Source organism: Pleurodeles waltl, chromosome 3_1, assembly GCF_031143425.1.
Source record: "Pleurodeles waltl isolate 20211129_DDA chromosome 3_1, aPleWal1.hap1.20221129, whole genome shotgun sequence".
In the NCBI taxonomy this organism is placed as follows: Eukaryota; Metazoa; Chordata; class Amphibia; order Caudata; family Salamandridae; genus Pleurodeles; species Pleurodeles waltl.
The window spans coordinates 107,982,629-107,999,379 of NC_090440.1; the positions used below are offsets into that span (position 1 = coordinate 107,982,629).

The 16,751-nt window shown below is 41.4% G+C and overlaps 1 protein-coding gene and 1 long non-coding RNA gene across 3 annotated transcripts in view; one reads left to right on the forward strand and one right to left on the reverse strand.

Moving 5' to 3' along the window:
• The window catches only part of SLC17A6 (solute carrier family 17 member 6), a 281,370-nt gene that overhangs the window by 256,061 nt on the left and 8,558 nt on the right, over nt 1-16,751 (forward strand). The window contains exon 11 of the mRNA XM_069221946.1: nt 12,594-12,721. Within this exon, the coding sequence (XP_069078047.1) occupies nt 12,594-12,721 (128 nt within the window). The remainder of the gene's footprint in view (nt 1-12,593; nt 12,722-16,751) is intronic.
• The window catches only part of LOC138283822 (uncharacterized), a 66,206-nt gene continuing 64,475 nt past the window's right edge, over nt 15,021-16,751 (reverse strand). For both annotated transcript variants that reach the window (XR_011201317.1, XR_011201316.1), the window contains exon 3: nt 15,021-15,662. This is a non-coding gene — a long non-coding RNA (uncharacterized lncRNA). The remainder of the gene's footprint in view (nt 15,663-16,751) is intronic.

The window sequence follows — 16,751 nt, forward strand, 5'->3', positions numbered from 1 at the left end:
TCCTGAATATAACCAGGACCGATGTTATGCAATACCATAAAAGCCATTCAGAAATCCTTGAATTCTATTGTGTAGGCCACTGGGAGCCATTGCAGCTTAATCAAGACCTGAGACATGGATTGATACTTTGGACTTCTCTGCAGAAGCCAAGCCAAAGCATTCTGTAACATCTGAAGTTTGTGATTGCATATAAATAGGGCTTTACCATAATCTAGTTTGGCTAGGGTAAGAGTAGCTGCCCATTCCAAATAGCAATTCCTTAATGTTTACTTAATCCATATAAGTGGTTGGAAAACCTTTTTCTGAATCATTAATAGGGTTTAGGACATTGTTAGGGCTTGCAAACTCACGGATTTATCAAATCTGAGAGTGTGGGACCATTGAAAGACCATGTACATCAGGCCCTTAGTATGCAAATCTCAGATTTTAAAAAAACCTATACACCTTTTTTGTGATGTAGCCACTGCTAATCTGCATAACTGGAACATGGAGGCTCTGACCTATCATTTTAGCTGCATAGTAGGCAAAAATGAAAGAATTATTATCGCTTGCATGGTCTTTTGAAACGTACCTGAAATGGTTTGACAAATTATCAGATCAGTCCACCAGCGTAAAGCAAAGTTTTGTGAAATGCTACAAATAACAAACTTGAGGTGAGCAACTTTAAGGCACAATTTACAAGAGTGCGTCATCTGAAATACTTTTAGACAAATGCACACAGTAGAAAACACAGTATGTAAATCTAAGGTCAAGGATAGCTCAAATATATATCTGTTTTAAACATCAGACTCACCACTTCTCAATTTATCACTGATCTTTTTGTACATGATAGGCTTTGTTGATAGAACTGGGAATTCAGCAATGATATGCCTTCACAGAAGATGGACAACTCAATCCTTTCAAAAATGGCATCTGTGGAATTACATAAATTAATGCAGATGACATTCTATGTCTATCCGCTGCCACAGGCCACCGACTTTTTTTTTTACTTTGAGGCATGCTGGAGTATATTGTGAAAACCAACAGCGCTTGTCACATAGGCAAGACCTACTGGCTTTGCCAAGACTTGTTTTACTTTGCTTCCAGTCTGGTGATACCACTACTAGAAGGCCACCACCCTTCCACCTTTACAGGCTTAAAAGGCAAAATGTACGCCTAACCAGAGTATTTCTAAGAGACTGGTTAATCTCTTTTGTTGTTTAAATTGTGTTTGAATAGTGTACGTAGCACATGTTTTTGGCTAGAATTTGTTTTTTTTTAAATGGCATGGAAAACTGTATTTTAGGGGATTCAAATTTAGGCCTCACCTATAGGGTTGAACGGGAGCTACAAAGTGTGTGCTGAGGCTGTCTGATCCAAAGAGATTCTGACGTCAGGAGCACATCCTTTCTCTGCACACCAGTTTATGTTTTAGTGATTGGCCCACATGCATCTGAACAGGCCTGACCCCTCCCCTCACACCTGTACAGGCCATTAGGTTTAATGTCACATGCCCTTTAAATAGGTTTCATATTGTTTGTTACATCCATGTTCTGATTGGTTCCTAAGCTTAGGGCTTCTTTTGGACCAAGTGCTTAGGGTTTGAGGTCTGAAAGCTGATAGTGCTAAGATCGTGATTGGTTCCTAGGGCTAGGGTTTCTATTGGACCTTTGGGTTAGAGTTTGCGTTCTGATTAGTTGATATGACTATGGTTCTCATTGATTCTTAGGGCTAGGGTTCCTATTGGACTTAGGGCTTAAGCTTTGATTGGTTGCTAAGGCAAGTGGCTGGGATTGGATAATAGGATCAGGGCTCCCATTGGCTCTGGGTCTTAGGTCTAGAGTTCTGATTGGTTGCTATAACTAGGGTTTCTAATTTGTTCCTAGGGCTATGGTTTGCATTGGATCTAGGACTTAGGGCTATGGTTCTGATTGGTAGACAGGTTTAGGTCTGAGACTGGTTAATAGGGATAGGGCTGTCATTTGTTCCAGGGTTTAGGGCTAAGGTTCTGACTGGCTAAGGGTAGGGCTAGGGTTCCCATTAGCTAAAGGTCATATGATCACTAGGGCTGTTTAACCTTAGGGCTCAGCCAGGGTGTTGAGTCTATGGGCAGAAAGGACAAGGGCAGTTGCCAGAAAGGACAAGGGCTTTTGCCTGTTAGGGCCTGTCAAGGCCTGGGGCCATAAATGCTGCCCGTTTATCATTTACCAGCTACCACCTTAGCCATCCACATCTTCAAACATAATGACAAAGCCTCTGCAAATGCAACCTACTCATTTACAATAAACAAATTCTGTTCACATTTTGCTGTTTCAATAACTACTACAAAATCCCTCACACCACATCTATACACCCTTCTACCCCTACTGCCACACAATGGTGCCTTCAGTCTCACACAACCAAACACACTGTTCTATACAACTATTGAATCCACACATCATCAACACATCACAAACCCACATTGTACATAACATTAATCCCTTCAAACACCGACTCACTAGTTATGCAAAAAAAAAAACAGCTCTACCACTAACATACTCCTAACAGTCCCCCATTCCATCACCATCAACCCTATACTCAACCCTCTCTCATATCATCCACCAACAATACCCCCTCCTTTTTAGCAAAAACACACCACACATGTTACCTCCTCCTGCTACCAAATCCAATATAAACACTCATAACCCCTGTCCATATCATCTCACACACCACATACACTCTCCTCCAACATCCTTTACCGTTCAACTCACCAACAGCGCTTGGGTTTTACATCCAAATTCTTCACACAAACTCGCTACATCAATATCTCATCTCACTACTCCACAAAAACAAAACATAATACACACCCACACTATTTCATACTACATTCCATCACAAAATAGAAATAACCACTCACTCCAACCCTCGAGACTACACAAGCAACTAACCAACTTTACACCCACATTTTTATCTTCCTCAACATCTAACACAAACACCCCAACACAACAAATTCCTCTCATCAATTACACAGTTCAGGGCCTTAAAACATGACCCACATGCTCCACCACCACCTCTAACCCATAGACCTTCTACCCTAAACATAAGCAAATTAAATAAACAACATATCACTATTCACACTTTCACATCTCCTTGTCTATTACACAACAAAACTACTCTACAAAAACAACATAGCCCACCAACTCACTCTCAACCACCATCCTGACCACCTGCACACAGAGACCCAGAAAAATGCCTCCCAAGCCTGCTGGAGAGGATTAGATGTAGAAAAAAAGCACTATTTCTATCTGATACAGTTAATGTCAACACTAATATTATATCTGCTACAAATTCAAAGAAAACTACTCACTCTTCACCAAAACAGTCACACTACCACAAAACACAATCTCTAGGCTGTATACTAATAAATGCTAAGTCATTTTCTAAAAATAAGCACCCCATCTACGAACTACTCACTGACACACAACCTGACTTACTCTTTATAACTAAATCATGGTTAGCAGATGATATGGCTCCAGTGTTGCATGAAGCTCTTCCTCAAGGCTATCAAACTGTCACGCAAAGTCACATAGGCAAAAGAGGAGCTGGACTAGCTGTTATCTTCAAGGAAACAATAAATCTCACCAAAGCTAACAACATTTCCATACAAGTTGTGAGGCCCTCATCAACAGATGCAACCCCACACCAAGGGGTTGCATCTGTTGATCTGCTACAAGTTCAAAGAAAACTACTCACTCTTCACCATAACAGTCACTCTACCACAAAACACAATCTCTAGGCTGTATACTAATAATTGCTAAGTCATTTTCTAAAAATAAGCACCCCATCTACGAACTACTCACTGACACACTACCTGACTTACTCTTCATAACTAATTCATGGTTAGCAGATTATATGGCTCCAGTGTTGCATGAAGCTTTTCCTCAAGGCCATTAAACTGTCACACAAAGTCACATAGGCAAAGAGGAGAGGGACTAGCTGTTATATTCAAGGAAACAATTAATCTCACCAAAGCTGGCAACATTTCCATTCAAGTTGTGAGGCCCTCATCAACAGATGCAGCCCCACACCAAGTTCTTCCTGTAACTTTCTCCTTCTTCATAGACTACCACCTAGCAATGCAATGTTCCCAGACACTTTTCTAGATACTGTTTCAAACCTTATGACACAACACTCCAACCTATGCATACTTGGTGACCTAAATATATGGGTTTGCAAACTGAATATGACACATTCAAGAACTATCATCACTTGCCTAGAAACACTGGACCTACCCTACACCTACATCAGATCATCTACAAATCCACACAAAACCCCGGAAACATCCTAGATGTAATTTTTGCAAAACAAGAACTAGTTACTCTTCAAAGGATGACTCCAGTCACATGATCAGACCACCACTTCGTAGCTTCCCAACACAAAAAAACACCACTCTCCACCTAAGTCCACCTTACATGCAAACATGTATGGACTATGGAACAAACTACGGCCCAAATTTAAGAAATGTGGTGCTGCATATAATGCTGCACCACTTTTCTTGCGCTCCATAGTGCCCCCTAACGCCACCATGTGTGTGCTGTATTAAACATACGGCGCACCATGGCTCAGGTTAGGGACAATAGTGTCAACATTTTTGACACTATTGTTGTACTTTGGAGGATTAGCCCTAAAAAGTTTGGAGCTAATCCTGCAAAGTAGATGGAGATCCATTCTAAATAATGGTGTACCTCCTTTTAACGCCTGCTCTGTACATGCATTAAAAAATTCTGCTAAAAAGGGTGCAGTGGAATCGCAGAGGAGAGCTGCAGCCAGACCACGAGCGTCGGGCTGGTGCTCCTCTCACAGGCAGCTGCTATTCCTCACAGTCCGGACCGCGTCCCTGACTTCACCCGCTGTCATCCCAGAAACAGCATTGCTTGAAAGGCCATGAAGGGGGGGGGTTCCCTAAGCACAGCGGCGGTCTCCAAACAGGAAGGTAGTGCCTCCGATTAGCACGCTAGATGAAAGCACTGATCATCATGTCTCAAGAATGCAGAGACCCGATCAGTGAGAGGTCAAGAAGTGCTGGCCTGAGACGACTCAGGATGAAATGCAGTGAACTTGACCAAAATGCAGATATGAGGTGCTGCTCGCAGATGCTCAGTTGTCATAAAGTGCAGAGGTTACCAGGTGCATGGAGCAGATCCCTGAGACTTCCTAACAGGGAGGGCAAGCCAGCAAGCCCTCGTGGTCAAATTGGGGTCCCAGGAGATGGGTCCAGCTGTCCTCAGCGGGGCGGAGATTAGCGGGAAACTCAGCAAAGCAGAGAAGCAGTTCCTCAGAATAGTCAGTCACAGCAGAGTAACAGCACAGCAGTCTTCCCTCCAGCAGAGTTTCTCCCAGGACCAGTAGTGTACTCATTTGCTAGGGTCATAACCCAAGTACTTATACCCAAATGCGACTTTGAAGTGGGGGTGACTTCAAAGCAGTACCTTGATGTGCACAAGCCCCCTTTCATCCCAACCCTGGCTCCAGACTATCAGTATGGGTGAATCAGCCCTTTGTGCAGAGACAGGCACTTCCCTATTGCAGTGTGTTATCTCCTTCCACCCTTCCGGCCCAGGAAGGCCCATACATGCAGATGAATGCAGATGAGCCTTTGTCAAAACCACCCTTCCTGTGTTTGTGGTTGATTAGAGGGAATGCACGAAGGGTAGCTGTCACCTAGCTGGGACGTGTATTGGAGGTAGGCTGCAAGGCACACAGAGTAGTGAGACCAGAGAAATGCCCACTTTCTAAAAGTGGCATTTCCAAAATAGTAATGTTAAATCTGACTTTACCAGTAAAGTTTATCATTACATTCCAATGATATGAAGCATCATGTAGCTACTCCCTTCTGATCACGAATCACATCTTAAACATATTTTAAGGACTTCCCAGTGCTGGTCAATGAGAGGAGTAGCCTCTCATTGACCAGCACTGGGAAGTCCTTAACATATGGAAAATGAGTGACTTTGGGAGTTTTTCACTACCGGGACATATAAAACTTAAGAGTACATGTCCTGCCTTTTACTTACATAGCCCCCTGTCCTATGGGCTACCTAGGGACTATCTTAGGGGTGTCTTATATGTAATAAAAAGGGGAGGGTAAGGCTTGGCACAGGGTGTTAAATCCTAAGTCAAAGTAGCAATGAAAGTGCACACACAGGTCATGCAATGGCAGGCCTGAGCAATTGTTAAGGGCTACTGAAGTGGGTGGCATAATCAGTGCTGCAGGCCCACTAATAGCATTGAATTAACCAGCACTGGATATATGGAATACCACTTTACAAGGGACTCACAAGTAAATTAAATGTGCTAAACATACCATATTTTAGAGAAGGGCCATTTCCAACAGGAAGTATGGATGACATTTTTTCTGTTTTGAAGGTAGGATGTGAGCCAGTTAAGAGTCAAGAGCAGTCTCCACTGTGGAATCTGGATTAGAGTGTCATGATCAACTTTGTCGAAAGGAGCTGAAAGGTCCAAGAGAAGTAGAGCCCTACCCCTTTGTGGTCTACTGTATTTTTAAGGTCATCCCAGATGGTGATGAGGGCAAATTCTGTACCTTCTACTGGACTGAATCCTGTTTAGAAGTTGAAAATTATGGAGTTCAATTAACTCTGACATCTGGGTGAACGCGTCCAGGTTTGTTTTCTTTATTAATGGGTGTATGTATGCCTTTTTTATGCCTTCTAGAATGAATCCTTTTGTTAAACAATTATTGATGGTTATTCTGAATAGTGTGGCAGCGGAGGTAGTTAAAATAATTTTCTTGAAGATTTCTGATGACAAGGGTCAGAAGGGCTGCCAGCTGGCCTGCTTGATTTTACAAGATCCATGAATTCAGTTTCTGATATTTGCTTGAAGGAATGCAGAGGCTGGGTTAGCCTACCCATGGGGGGGATTACTGGAATGGGTTGATGCTAATGCTTTCCATTTGTTTTTATAAAAGTAATCCAACATGTCTGCTTTGGTTTTGTAATGCCCTGCCAGTTTGTCAGTAAATTCTCGAGAAACCGGATGTGTTCCTTTTGTGCATTTAGGTGTATGAAATTCAGTGAGAATTTTATGAAATTCTTTCTTGCACATTTAGCATTTTGAATTCTGTATGAAAAGTATTTTTTTAAATCTTTTTTGATAGTTGACTTGTATATTCTGTTACATTTATGTAGGTGAAGTTTGTAGTGAGTGCTGTTTTGAGCCAACTGCACTGCAGCTGTGCAGTTTGTTGCTTTATCTTTTTTAGTTCTGCATTCATCTAAGGTGCTTGTTTTCCTTTGTCCTGTGTTGTTGTTTTTGGTGGTATTAAGGTATCAAATGAATCCTGGAGCCACTCCTGAAGCTTCTGAACTGGAATTATTGGGTCTAGATATGTGTAGACGGTTAGGTATGTTTCTGTGCATTCATGTATGATGCTAATGTGGCTCAACAAAGCCAAATTTGCTGCAACATATTTACAAAGTGGCGCAATGAGCAGTGCACCTGGGGCCTGCTGCCATGCTGCAGAATCCAAGTACATGACACCGGCATCTCCACCCAAAAGGTGCAGAGCGTTGCGGGGCCTATGTGGTGACTGCTACCACTGCACTTTCTTACACGCGGCCGTAACTGCTAATTCAGGCTGAATGACCAGCCTTGCACATGACATCATCAGTAACTTGCTTTTGAGTACTGTGATGGCAACTATAATTTAAACAGCATCCGTGGTGACTATGTGAGCCCTGTGTTGGGGCGATAATCTAAACAAATTCATTAGTGACTCTCAAACACTGTGGTGGCATAAATACTTTAGAAATTCATATCTCGATTCTACTGATTGGACTTTTGTCCTTTTGGTCTTATTTAGTTCAGATAAATATTCAATATTTTGCAAACCGTGTGGAGTGTTTTTTTCTGTGCTTTCATTGTGTTATTGTGTGTATGTTGCACAAATACTTTACACATTGCCTCTTAAGTTAAGCCTGCTGCTCAGTTTGAACACAAGCTAATTTAGTGTGTATCTGACTTACCCTGATTAGCATTGTGGTCTCTACATGGAGAGGGTGCATTCTTATGATAACTGGAGGCACAATTTCTAACAATTACTGTAGCTTAAATTAGCGCTCCCTTTCTCTGTGCATAGTCTGAGGCAATTTCAAACACTTCTCCTTTTTCATCCCAAACCATACTTCACAAAAACAGGGGTCTCTCAAGGCTTTATCATCTCACTCATGTCTTTCAACATCTATATGAAGTCATTACCAGCAATGATCAATTCATTTCAGTTCACATGCTATACCTACGCAGATGACACACTGTCTAAACTTGATCATGCCAGTGGCCTCTACCATGGATCTTTATCAACTCTGAAAAGACTACAACAAATTCAGAACTTTGCTACCACAAGCCCACAACCACCCTACTTTCAGGGCCCTACATTGGTTACCAGTTGCCAGATGATCCACCTTCAAGCTACTTTGTATCGCTCACAAAGCAGTGCATAGAACAGGACCACTTCTCATCAGGAATAAGATCACCAAAAACATTTAACAAAGGAGCCTCCACTCTAGATTGGCATCCTGCTTCAAAACCCCAGCGTACAAGAAAAAAAGCATAGGTGATACATCTTTCTCTGCTCAAGCAGTCGAACTGTGGAAAACAGATTGTACAGATACTGCTGTACATCTCTAGACACATGCATATATTTTTGGGATTTTGTCCAACATCAGTAGTGTGCCTGTGAGTGGTACTGTGACCTGTGAAGATTTAGGCAGCATTTCCAGCAACCTCAGATGAAATTTCTTTGCTCAAAGGCGAAATCCAGAAACACATACAAATTTGAAGTAAGCGCAAATTGTGTACCGCATTTACCATAATGCAAAGGGGCGAACTGTGCCGGGATGTGAGGCAGTGTGCTCCCAACTACTCTTCTGTTTAAGAGGCTCCCATGAGCCAGCATGCTGACAAGCTATGGAGATGCACCTGTGTGCCTCTGAGTGGTACTGTGACCTGTAAAGATTTAGGCAGCATTTCCAACAACCCCAGATGAAATGTCTTTGCTCTCTACTGATGAAGGACGAAATCCAGAAACATATGCAGGTGTCTAGATATGTACGGCACTATCTGCACCAACGTTAGGGAAAAACTACAGTCAAATTTGAGGTAAATGCTAATTGTGTACCACATTTACCATAATGCAAAGAGGCAAACTGTGCTGGTGTTTGAGGCAGTGTGCTCCTAACCCCCTACAAAATAAAGCTTTTGCCAGGTTTAAGCCTTTCCCTTTTATACATATAAATCACCCCTAAGGTAGGCCTTGGACAACCCAGAAGGCAAGGTGCAATGTGTTTAAAAGGCAGGATATATACTTTTAAACATTACATGCCATGGTAGTGAAAAACTCCCAAAGTCATTTTCCACTGCAGCAAGGGCTATCTCTCCCATAGGATAACATTGGGATTAACATATTACATTTTATAAACTTCACACTAACCCTGAATAGGCTGTTCCTGTTTCCACATAAAGGGCTGCATACTCCCCTGTAGTGAGTGTAGAACCAGGGCAGGAAAGGAGGACCTTTGTGCCCTCAAATAACTTTATTTGAAGTCATCTCCACTTCAAAGGCACAATTGGGTATAAGTACTAGATATCTGACAGTACCACTTCAGTACACTTCTGGACCTGTGGATACTCTGCCAGGAAAAAGGACTGCTATACTGCTACAAGGACTGCCACTCTGTCGGACTGCTACTCTGCTGGACTCCTGCCTTGCTGTACTGACCACTGTCTGCTGCCTCTTGTCTGGGAGTGAGAAGGACTGGACCTGCATCTCTCCAACCCAGAGTGACTTCAAGGGCTAGATGACTGGTCTCCTTTTTGCTGAAGTCTCAAGACTTCCAACTTTTCTCCATCTCCCCCAGGATTCTGCAACCTGTGAGTCTGCCCTGCCAAGTGGTGCCACGCTAGTGGATCCTCTTAAGTAAGGCCTAAGATGCTTCTTCAAACAACCAACACATCCTCATTTGAATAGGTGCATCTTCGCCGTCGCAGGAATCGGAACCGGTACATCTTTGCCTTTGTGTGCATCCTCCTCACCATGTAAAATGGCCAGGAGCATACACTTTCTTAGCAAGTGCATCGCCCTCAGAATCTACGCATCCTCTGCTACAGGAGCAGATCCGACACATCACATTCGGGACCAATGCATCACCCGTGGAAATGATGCATCTGGGACTTCGTGTGGAGAAAACCGATGCATCTCCTTCTGTTGTGGGATTGGAGCCGGCACATCACCTCTGCTGCATCTCACATCTTCAGTGACATCGATGCAATCAAGATCAAGGTACTTTTGTTCAGCGAGCCTAAGTGGTTCCTTGTATCTGGCTCATGCTCCATCTCAGTCAGCCTAAACTCTTGACTTTGTCCCGGTCTGACGTAACCAGATATTCCTGATTAGTGCTTCTTGCTTCTAAGCGCTTCTCTACAGTTCATTCTTTAAAAAATCATAAATCAAGTTCTACTTATTGGATTTTTGTCATTTTAGTCTTGTTTAATTTTGCAAATCAAGCTCTATTTTTCTATTCTAGAGTGGAATCTTTTTGTGTGGTGTTTTCACTGTTTGATGTATTGCACAACTACTTTACACATCGCTTCTTTAATAAAACATGACAGCTCTGCACCCAGCTTCCAGAGGGTGAATACAGGTTAACCTAGAGTGTGTTGGTGACTTACACTGACTAGGATTGTAGTTCCTACTAGGACAGGCTGCTTACCTCTCCCAGCCAGAAACTCAATATCTAACAACTGCTGTAGTTGAAAATGGTGCTCCCTCTCCCCATGTATTATCTGAGACAATTGAGGAACTTTTTGCAGAGATGCCTTGAATGGAGAGAGGCCAATGCGTAGACACCCACTCTGAAGTATTGATTATCTCACCTATAGCAAGAGCTGTGTCTTGGCCAGGAGCATCGTGTGCCATCTGCAGACTTTTCCTCACTCTCGCTGTACTTGTTATGTGCACAGGAAGGAAAATGAAAACACCATCCCCTCTCTAGACCCTCAGCAGCAAATGGACGACTGTCAATGGGCTTGTTAACTATTAATGCAATGGAAGGTTCAGGCCTTTTTCTTACCTTTATTCCCTCAACATCCTCTGACTTGCATCTAAAAGGCTGAGGGAGAGGGTGAGGTAAATGCCTAACTTTAACACTGATCTTGGAGAGACACATGTGCTTTCTGCTCTTGTGAACTCTAGTAACCTGTTCACAAGAGGTTGTAAGGTCATACCAGGGGTCACAAAGGGCAAGCTGCAACTTCTAGTGACCCCCTAATTGGTGTCTACGGCAATTATACAATCTGAAATGGCTTTTCACTGAGGAATGGCACCATTCTGCTAAGCAGCTACAGCTGAAAATGAAAAAGGATGAATAGACTGCTATCATCAAGGACCTCACCTAGGCCCAGATTTGCAAAGATTTGTGTTGGAGTTGCATCACTTTTGTGATGCAGACCAGACACAAAATCCATCTTGGTAATTACAAGACAACACCAATGTTGAATCTGCAGCACACAGACAAAGAGGAAACAGCCACAGATGATATTGTTCACATAGGAAGGTACTCCTTCCTGCACAAAACCTATCCTTGAAATACCAGAAGCATCCTTTGACTATGGCGCAAGTGACCTGTGTTGATGTAAGGCAGTCCAAAGTGTGCCTTCTCAGGAAGAAACCAGAACTGCACAATTTCTTTTCAAATATGGCACATTTCTGCTCTCTCCCTTTCATCAAGGCAGTGCATCAACTTCACTTGCTGCTCTTGTGCTGGGCCCTACTGATTTTAGCATAGTGACATGAGTAGGAATATAATGGATTGCAACAGCCACCTACCCCTGCAAATGTTCTCTTTTCTGTCCTAGACTAACATTCCTTTATTTTTAGAGTTAGGCCTAACAAAATTTAATGTATTGGATGACCACCAGGCACCATGAAATTATAAAGCACAGCTATGCCCCTCCGAATATATCCGGCACTGGCTAAAGCAAAATATCCAAATATTCAAAATAGATGGGCAAGTGTCTGCATCTATTCATTAAAAATAGGGGGTTTATTGGTGTACCCTGTGGCACTCCCATTGAAAATCTTGTGCGGTAGAGTGAAATGGGGACGAGATTAATTTTGGCCAAACCCAAAGAAGCATACATCAATTAATCAAAGTAACAGTGCTTGTTGAATGTAAAAGAAAGGTCAACATGGAAAATTTGAAAAGCGTTTTTTGCAATTTGGATTCTGGTCATTTCAGTGTTTTAGGATAACAGCATGTTAGAATGTTTTATTCCAGACATGTAGCTCTCTGATTGAAGTTATTTTGACACTTACGTTTTGAAGGTCATTAGAAGCTGATATTTTTTAGTTTTGTTATTCTAAAATACCACTATTTTAAATGTATTGGATAGTTTGTTGATTTATAATTGTGATTAGCATATTGATGAATAGCCTGTTATTTATGGGAAAGAGCACAAAATTCAAAAAGTGTTGTACTGTGTCATGAAACATGATTTGACTAGATTTGAATGGACGTAATATTTTTAACCAAATATATGTATTGCTTTAATTGTAGGATTCAATGTCAATCACTTGGATATTGCACCAAGATATGCCAGCATTCTAATGGGAATTTCTAATGGAGTTGGGACATTATCTGGGATGGTGTGCCCGATAATTGTTGGAGCTATGACAAAGCACAAGGTATGTCCTGGAGATACACTATCTATAAATATTGAATAATAATTCAGCTCTCACTTCTGAAACAGTCCAGAAATCTGTCACCTCCTTAAAACAATCACACCAGTCAAGGAATCACTTTTTGGCTGCATCGCCCTGCAGCTTATTGCACAAGGCCTTCATACTGAAAAAAGGCTCAACCAGGTTATAATTGCATGGCTATCTCTCTGGGGATTTCACTAACAACCTGAAGGTTGAACATGCGACTCAATTTAAAAAAATGTTAACTCATTCCCTTAACTTCAAGAACCTCCATTTAAGCCATCTTATTTTTATGTATGACTTATTTAACAGTTTGACTGTCTCGCACTTTATGGCACTAATGGTTTTTGCAGAGCAACCAGTGCAATAGCTTCATTATTTTGAAGTCAGATCTGTTATGTGGTGGAACAGAGAGCTCATGATGTATGCTCAGCAGATACCCTTGGTGAGGTCCAACTGTACTCACTGGTGTCCTGTCCTTTTTTGATGGGGGACTAGTACCAGACGTTTCTTGATAGGATGGGAAAGTCTTAATTGAGGGCCTGATTTGGAGTTTGGTGGATGGCTTACTCCATCACAAATATGATGGATATCCAGTCCGCCTTATTACAATCTACATAGGCTATAATGGGATCGTAATATGCAGATGGGACCAACCAAACTCTAATTCAGGCCCTGAATTTTGATTTATTGAAAACTACCAGATTTCTGAGATTTGGGTACAACGATTTACAGAGTTGTGCACCAAGCACTTAAATTCACCTTCCCCTGCGATATTTATAGTTAAATATGAATAGAGGAATCAGAGCACAGTTCTGATATGTAATAAATAGAACCTCCTTTAACATCTCTGGGTCCGAAGCTTACCTGACTATCTGAGCTCCATAGTTTAGTATGCTGGTTATCTCTTCCTGTTTATCTGGTGGACAAAAACATTTTTCTTTGCATTAAATGGTTTGGGTTGGCTGGTTTCAAAGATATGAATCTCTGAGTGAGGGCATTCAGATTTTGAACTGAGCTCAACCAGAAAGGGATCTTCCCATGATTGGGAAATATTGTTTAGGAAAGAGGTTTAAAGCCACAGGTGTGATGCCATATAAGTGGGACAATGGATCAATTGGCAAACACCTGTAGACTGTTGGTTTTCATTATGTGACCCAGGAGTGCGGCATAGAGTAGGTGCTACAGCAGTTCTAGGACTCTTGGAAGAGGTGTGACTACAGGGCCAGACCTTTACCGCACCCTGAGAGGCCTAAAGGGCATTCCCTAATGGGTGCAATGTCCCTATGATGTAGGTTTCCACGCTTCGACAGGCAAGTTGCCTCTATATTTTGCATGCATAAATAGTGCATATGCATTTTCCAGAGGAATAGTCCTCTGGATCTTACACAGAGGCAATGGTGTTTGTGATGGACTGATGAGTGCCTGGGACCATTTTTGCCCGATAGTGTAGGGCAGAAACATGTTGCTATCTTGGGTTTGAGGGTCATAGGACCATTAATCCTGAATTATCCCCTTGTTAATACTATATACATAGTTATTTTTAATCATGCCCAACCTCTCTGCTAATAAAGGGACACTTTGGAGTCGGTGAGTAATTTTGAATCTTTCATTTATTTCCCTGGTACCTTGTTTATCTCCAAGTGCTCCCTGAAATATGGTTGAGCCCCTCCTTCCTGGCTATTAGCAGCCAGGATAAATCTGATGATGAAGTATGTCACTACTATACGGAATGAGGTTTGTATTAAAACAAATAGAGTGCTTCTCTGAGTTTTTTTAACCAGCCACGTGCTAATTTTGGGTGGATGGATACTTAGTTGTGTACAGACCGTAGGTTTTCGACAGCTTTTCTGTTCACTTGTTAGGATTCCTTTTCAATAGTAAAGTTGCCCAGAAGCGTCAAACTTTGAGATAGAGCTTGGTTCACATGTTTCCTCAATGATCAACACATTATACCCAGATTGCAATAAATTAAAACTATAATGAATGAGGAATTAGATCAAGGTCAGATCTGTGCTATGATATATTTTAAATTATAAGGCATTATGATGGGTCAGTGTCTGCCCAATATCTTTATACTGGGCTATATTCTTTTGATGATGCCTTGGGTCCATATACTTCTTTCACTTCTTCCCCATGGGCCTCTTTATGATGCTAGAGTGGTAAAGGAGTGTTAAAATCAACCTTTTGATTCAAATAACAGTGTAACCTATTTCATCTTACATTAAATCCAGGAGGCGGAGGACAAAGTTCAAAGGTTTATTAAAAACTAAAAGCCAAATTAATGTAAATTACTCCCAAATACATGCTGTATAAGTACAGAATCCCCGAAGGTGAAGTAAAGTGTTGAAGTTAAATCGTATCAGCAATAAGAAATAAGATCTGATAATCAGCATACAAATTGCAATCCTCTTGCTTAATCATTGAAAAAACTAAGTTAATCTAAGTATCCTAAACTAAACTAAAAAGGAAATCCTAGTTGATTCTTGGTAAATATGGGAAAGTGTCAGCATAGCAGAAATCTCAGTAGAAGTTCTAATAGAGAGGCGATGCATAGCATATAGCCACACAAATGAATAAGGGTAGAGAGTCTGTACCCCTCCAAATCTTAAGGGAATCTGCTCTTGTCTAACTAGTTGAATACCAAGTAAAACCACAAAACCTTCAAGATGTACATATCACCAAGACCAGTAGTTTTCCATCGCCTTTGCACAGTTAGAATTGGCAACTCCCCTCAGGTTTTTATCCCACGATTCGAACACCAGGACAACCTTCAGCATTTCTTGGTGCCTGGTATACAACCCAGAGTCTTTTCTTCTCAGTTTGGTAGCCTTTCATTGTCCTTGCCAAAATATCCTTCCATACCCTATTATCTTCAACACACAATTTGCCTTTCATGAAATGTAGACTAACATAGATGCACCTGCAGAGGAAAAAAACAAATAATTCAGGCGTTTTGTTATGCTAACTTAGTAAGACATTAAACGCACATTCAAAATACATGATTATAAGTGCATCTGTGAATTATAAATGAATTCATGAATTATAAATGAAACGGGATTCTGTGCAGTTACATCATAGTACCATAGCCAGAATACATGAATATAAACCTGCATGAGTACTACAATTCAACATGGTAAAATCAAAGATTAGAACACACATGTGTATGAACTTCTAGTCTCCTACTGTGACTGCACCTTTAATAATATCATTTAGATGCTCCACTTTACATTAGTAATGTTAAGACACACAATATATGTATGGTTGATCACATTATTTTGTCACTTCTGTAATGCATGATGGGAGTGTTGGCCCATAAGAGCAGTGGAAATTCATTTTGGTTGAACGGCATATGAAAGTGGTACTTAGAGGACAGCTGCTCAATAAATTGATTTGAGAGGTTTTTTTGTTGTTGTTTTGTCTGAAGACACAAAGGCTCATATTTATACTTTCTTAGCGCCGCATTTGCATAATTTTTTTATGCTACAGCTGCGTGAACTTACAAAATACAATTGTTTGTAAGTTTGTGCCTGTTTTGCGTCATAAAATGATGCAAAGGCTGCGCTAAAAAAGTATAAATATGGGCAAAATGCTATTAATTTGGCATGTGTAGAAGAGTGGACTGCTGGAACTGAAACTTTTCAACTGGAATTTCTGGGTTTGTGATCTGTCCTGGCAAAAGTGTCACAATGAAGGGGGAACAGTATAAAGAAGCAGTGTCTACAGCCTTTGGCTGGGTAGAGTTTGGACTTTTTCTTTTACCAGTCCCGGTGAAACATACAATCAACAAATCACAAAGAATGCCAATCAGGCTTCAGGGTAGACTTCTGTATGAAAATCGCAGACCATACTTATGAGCTTTAATTCCAACCTCTGATTGCATAGTCCTCGTGAAGTGGTCAACCTCATCACTCCCCTTATGACAATTAAAGGCTCAAAGTATGGTCAATGGTCTGATTCCCAATGGGCTCCCAACAATTGTCCTACCATTGCTCTTTAACATTTAACAAGA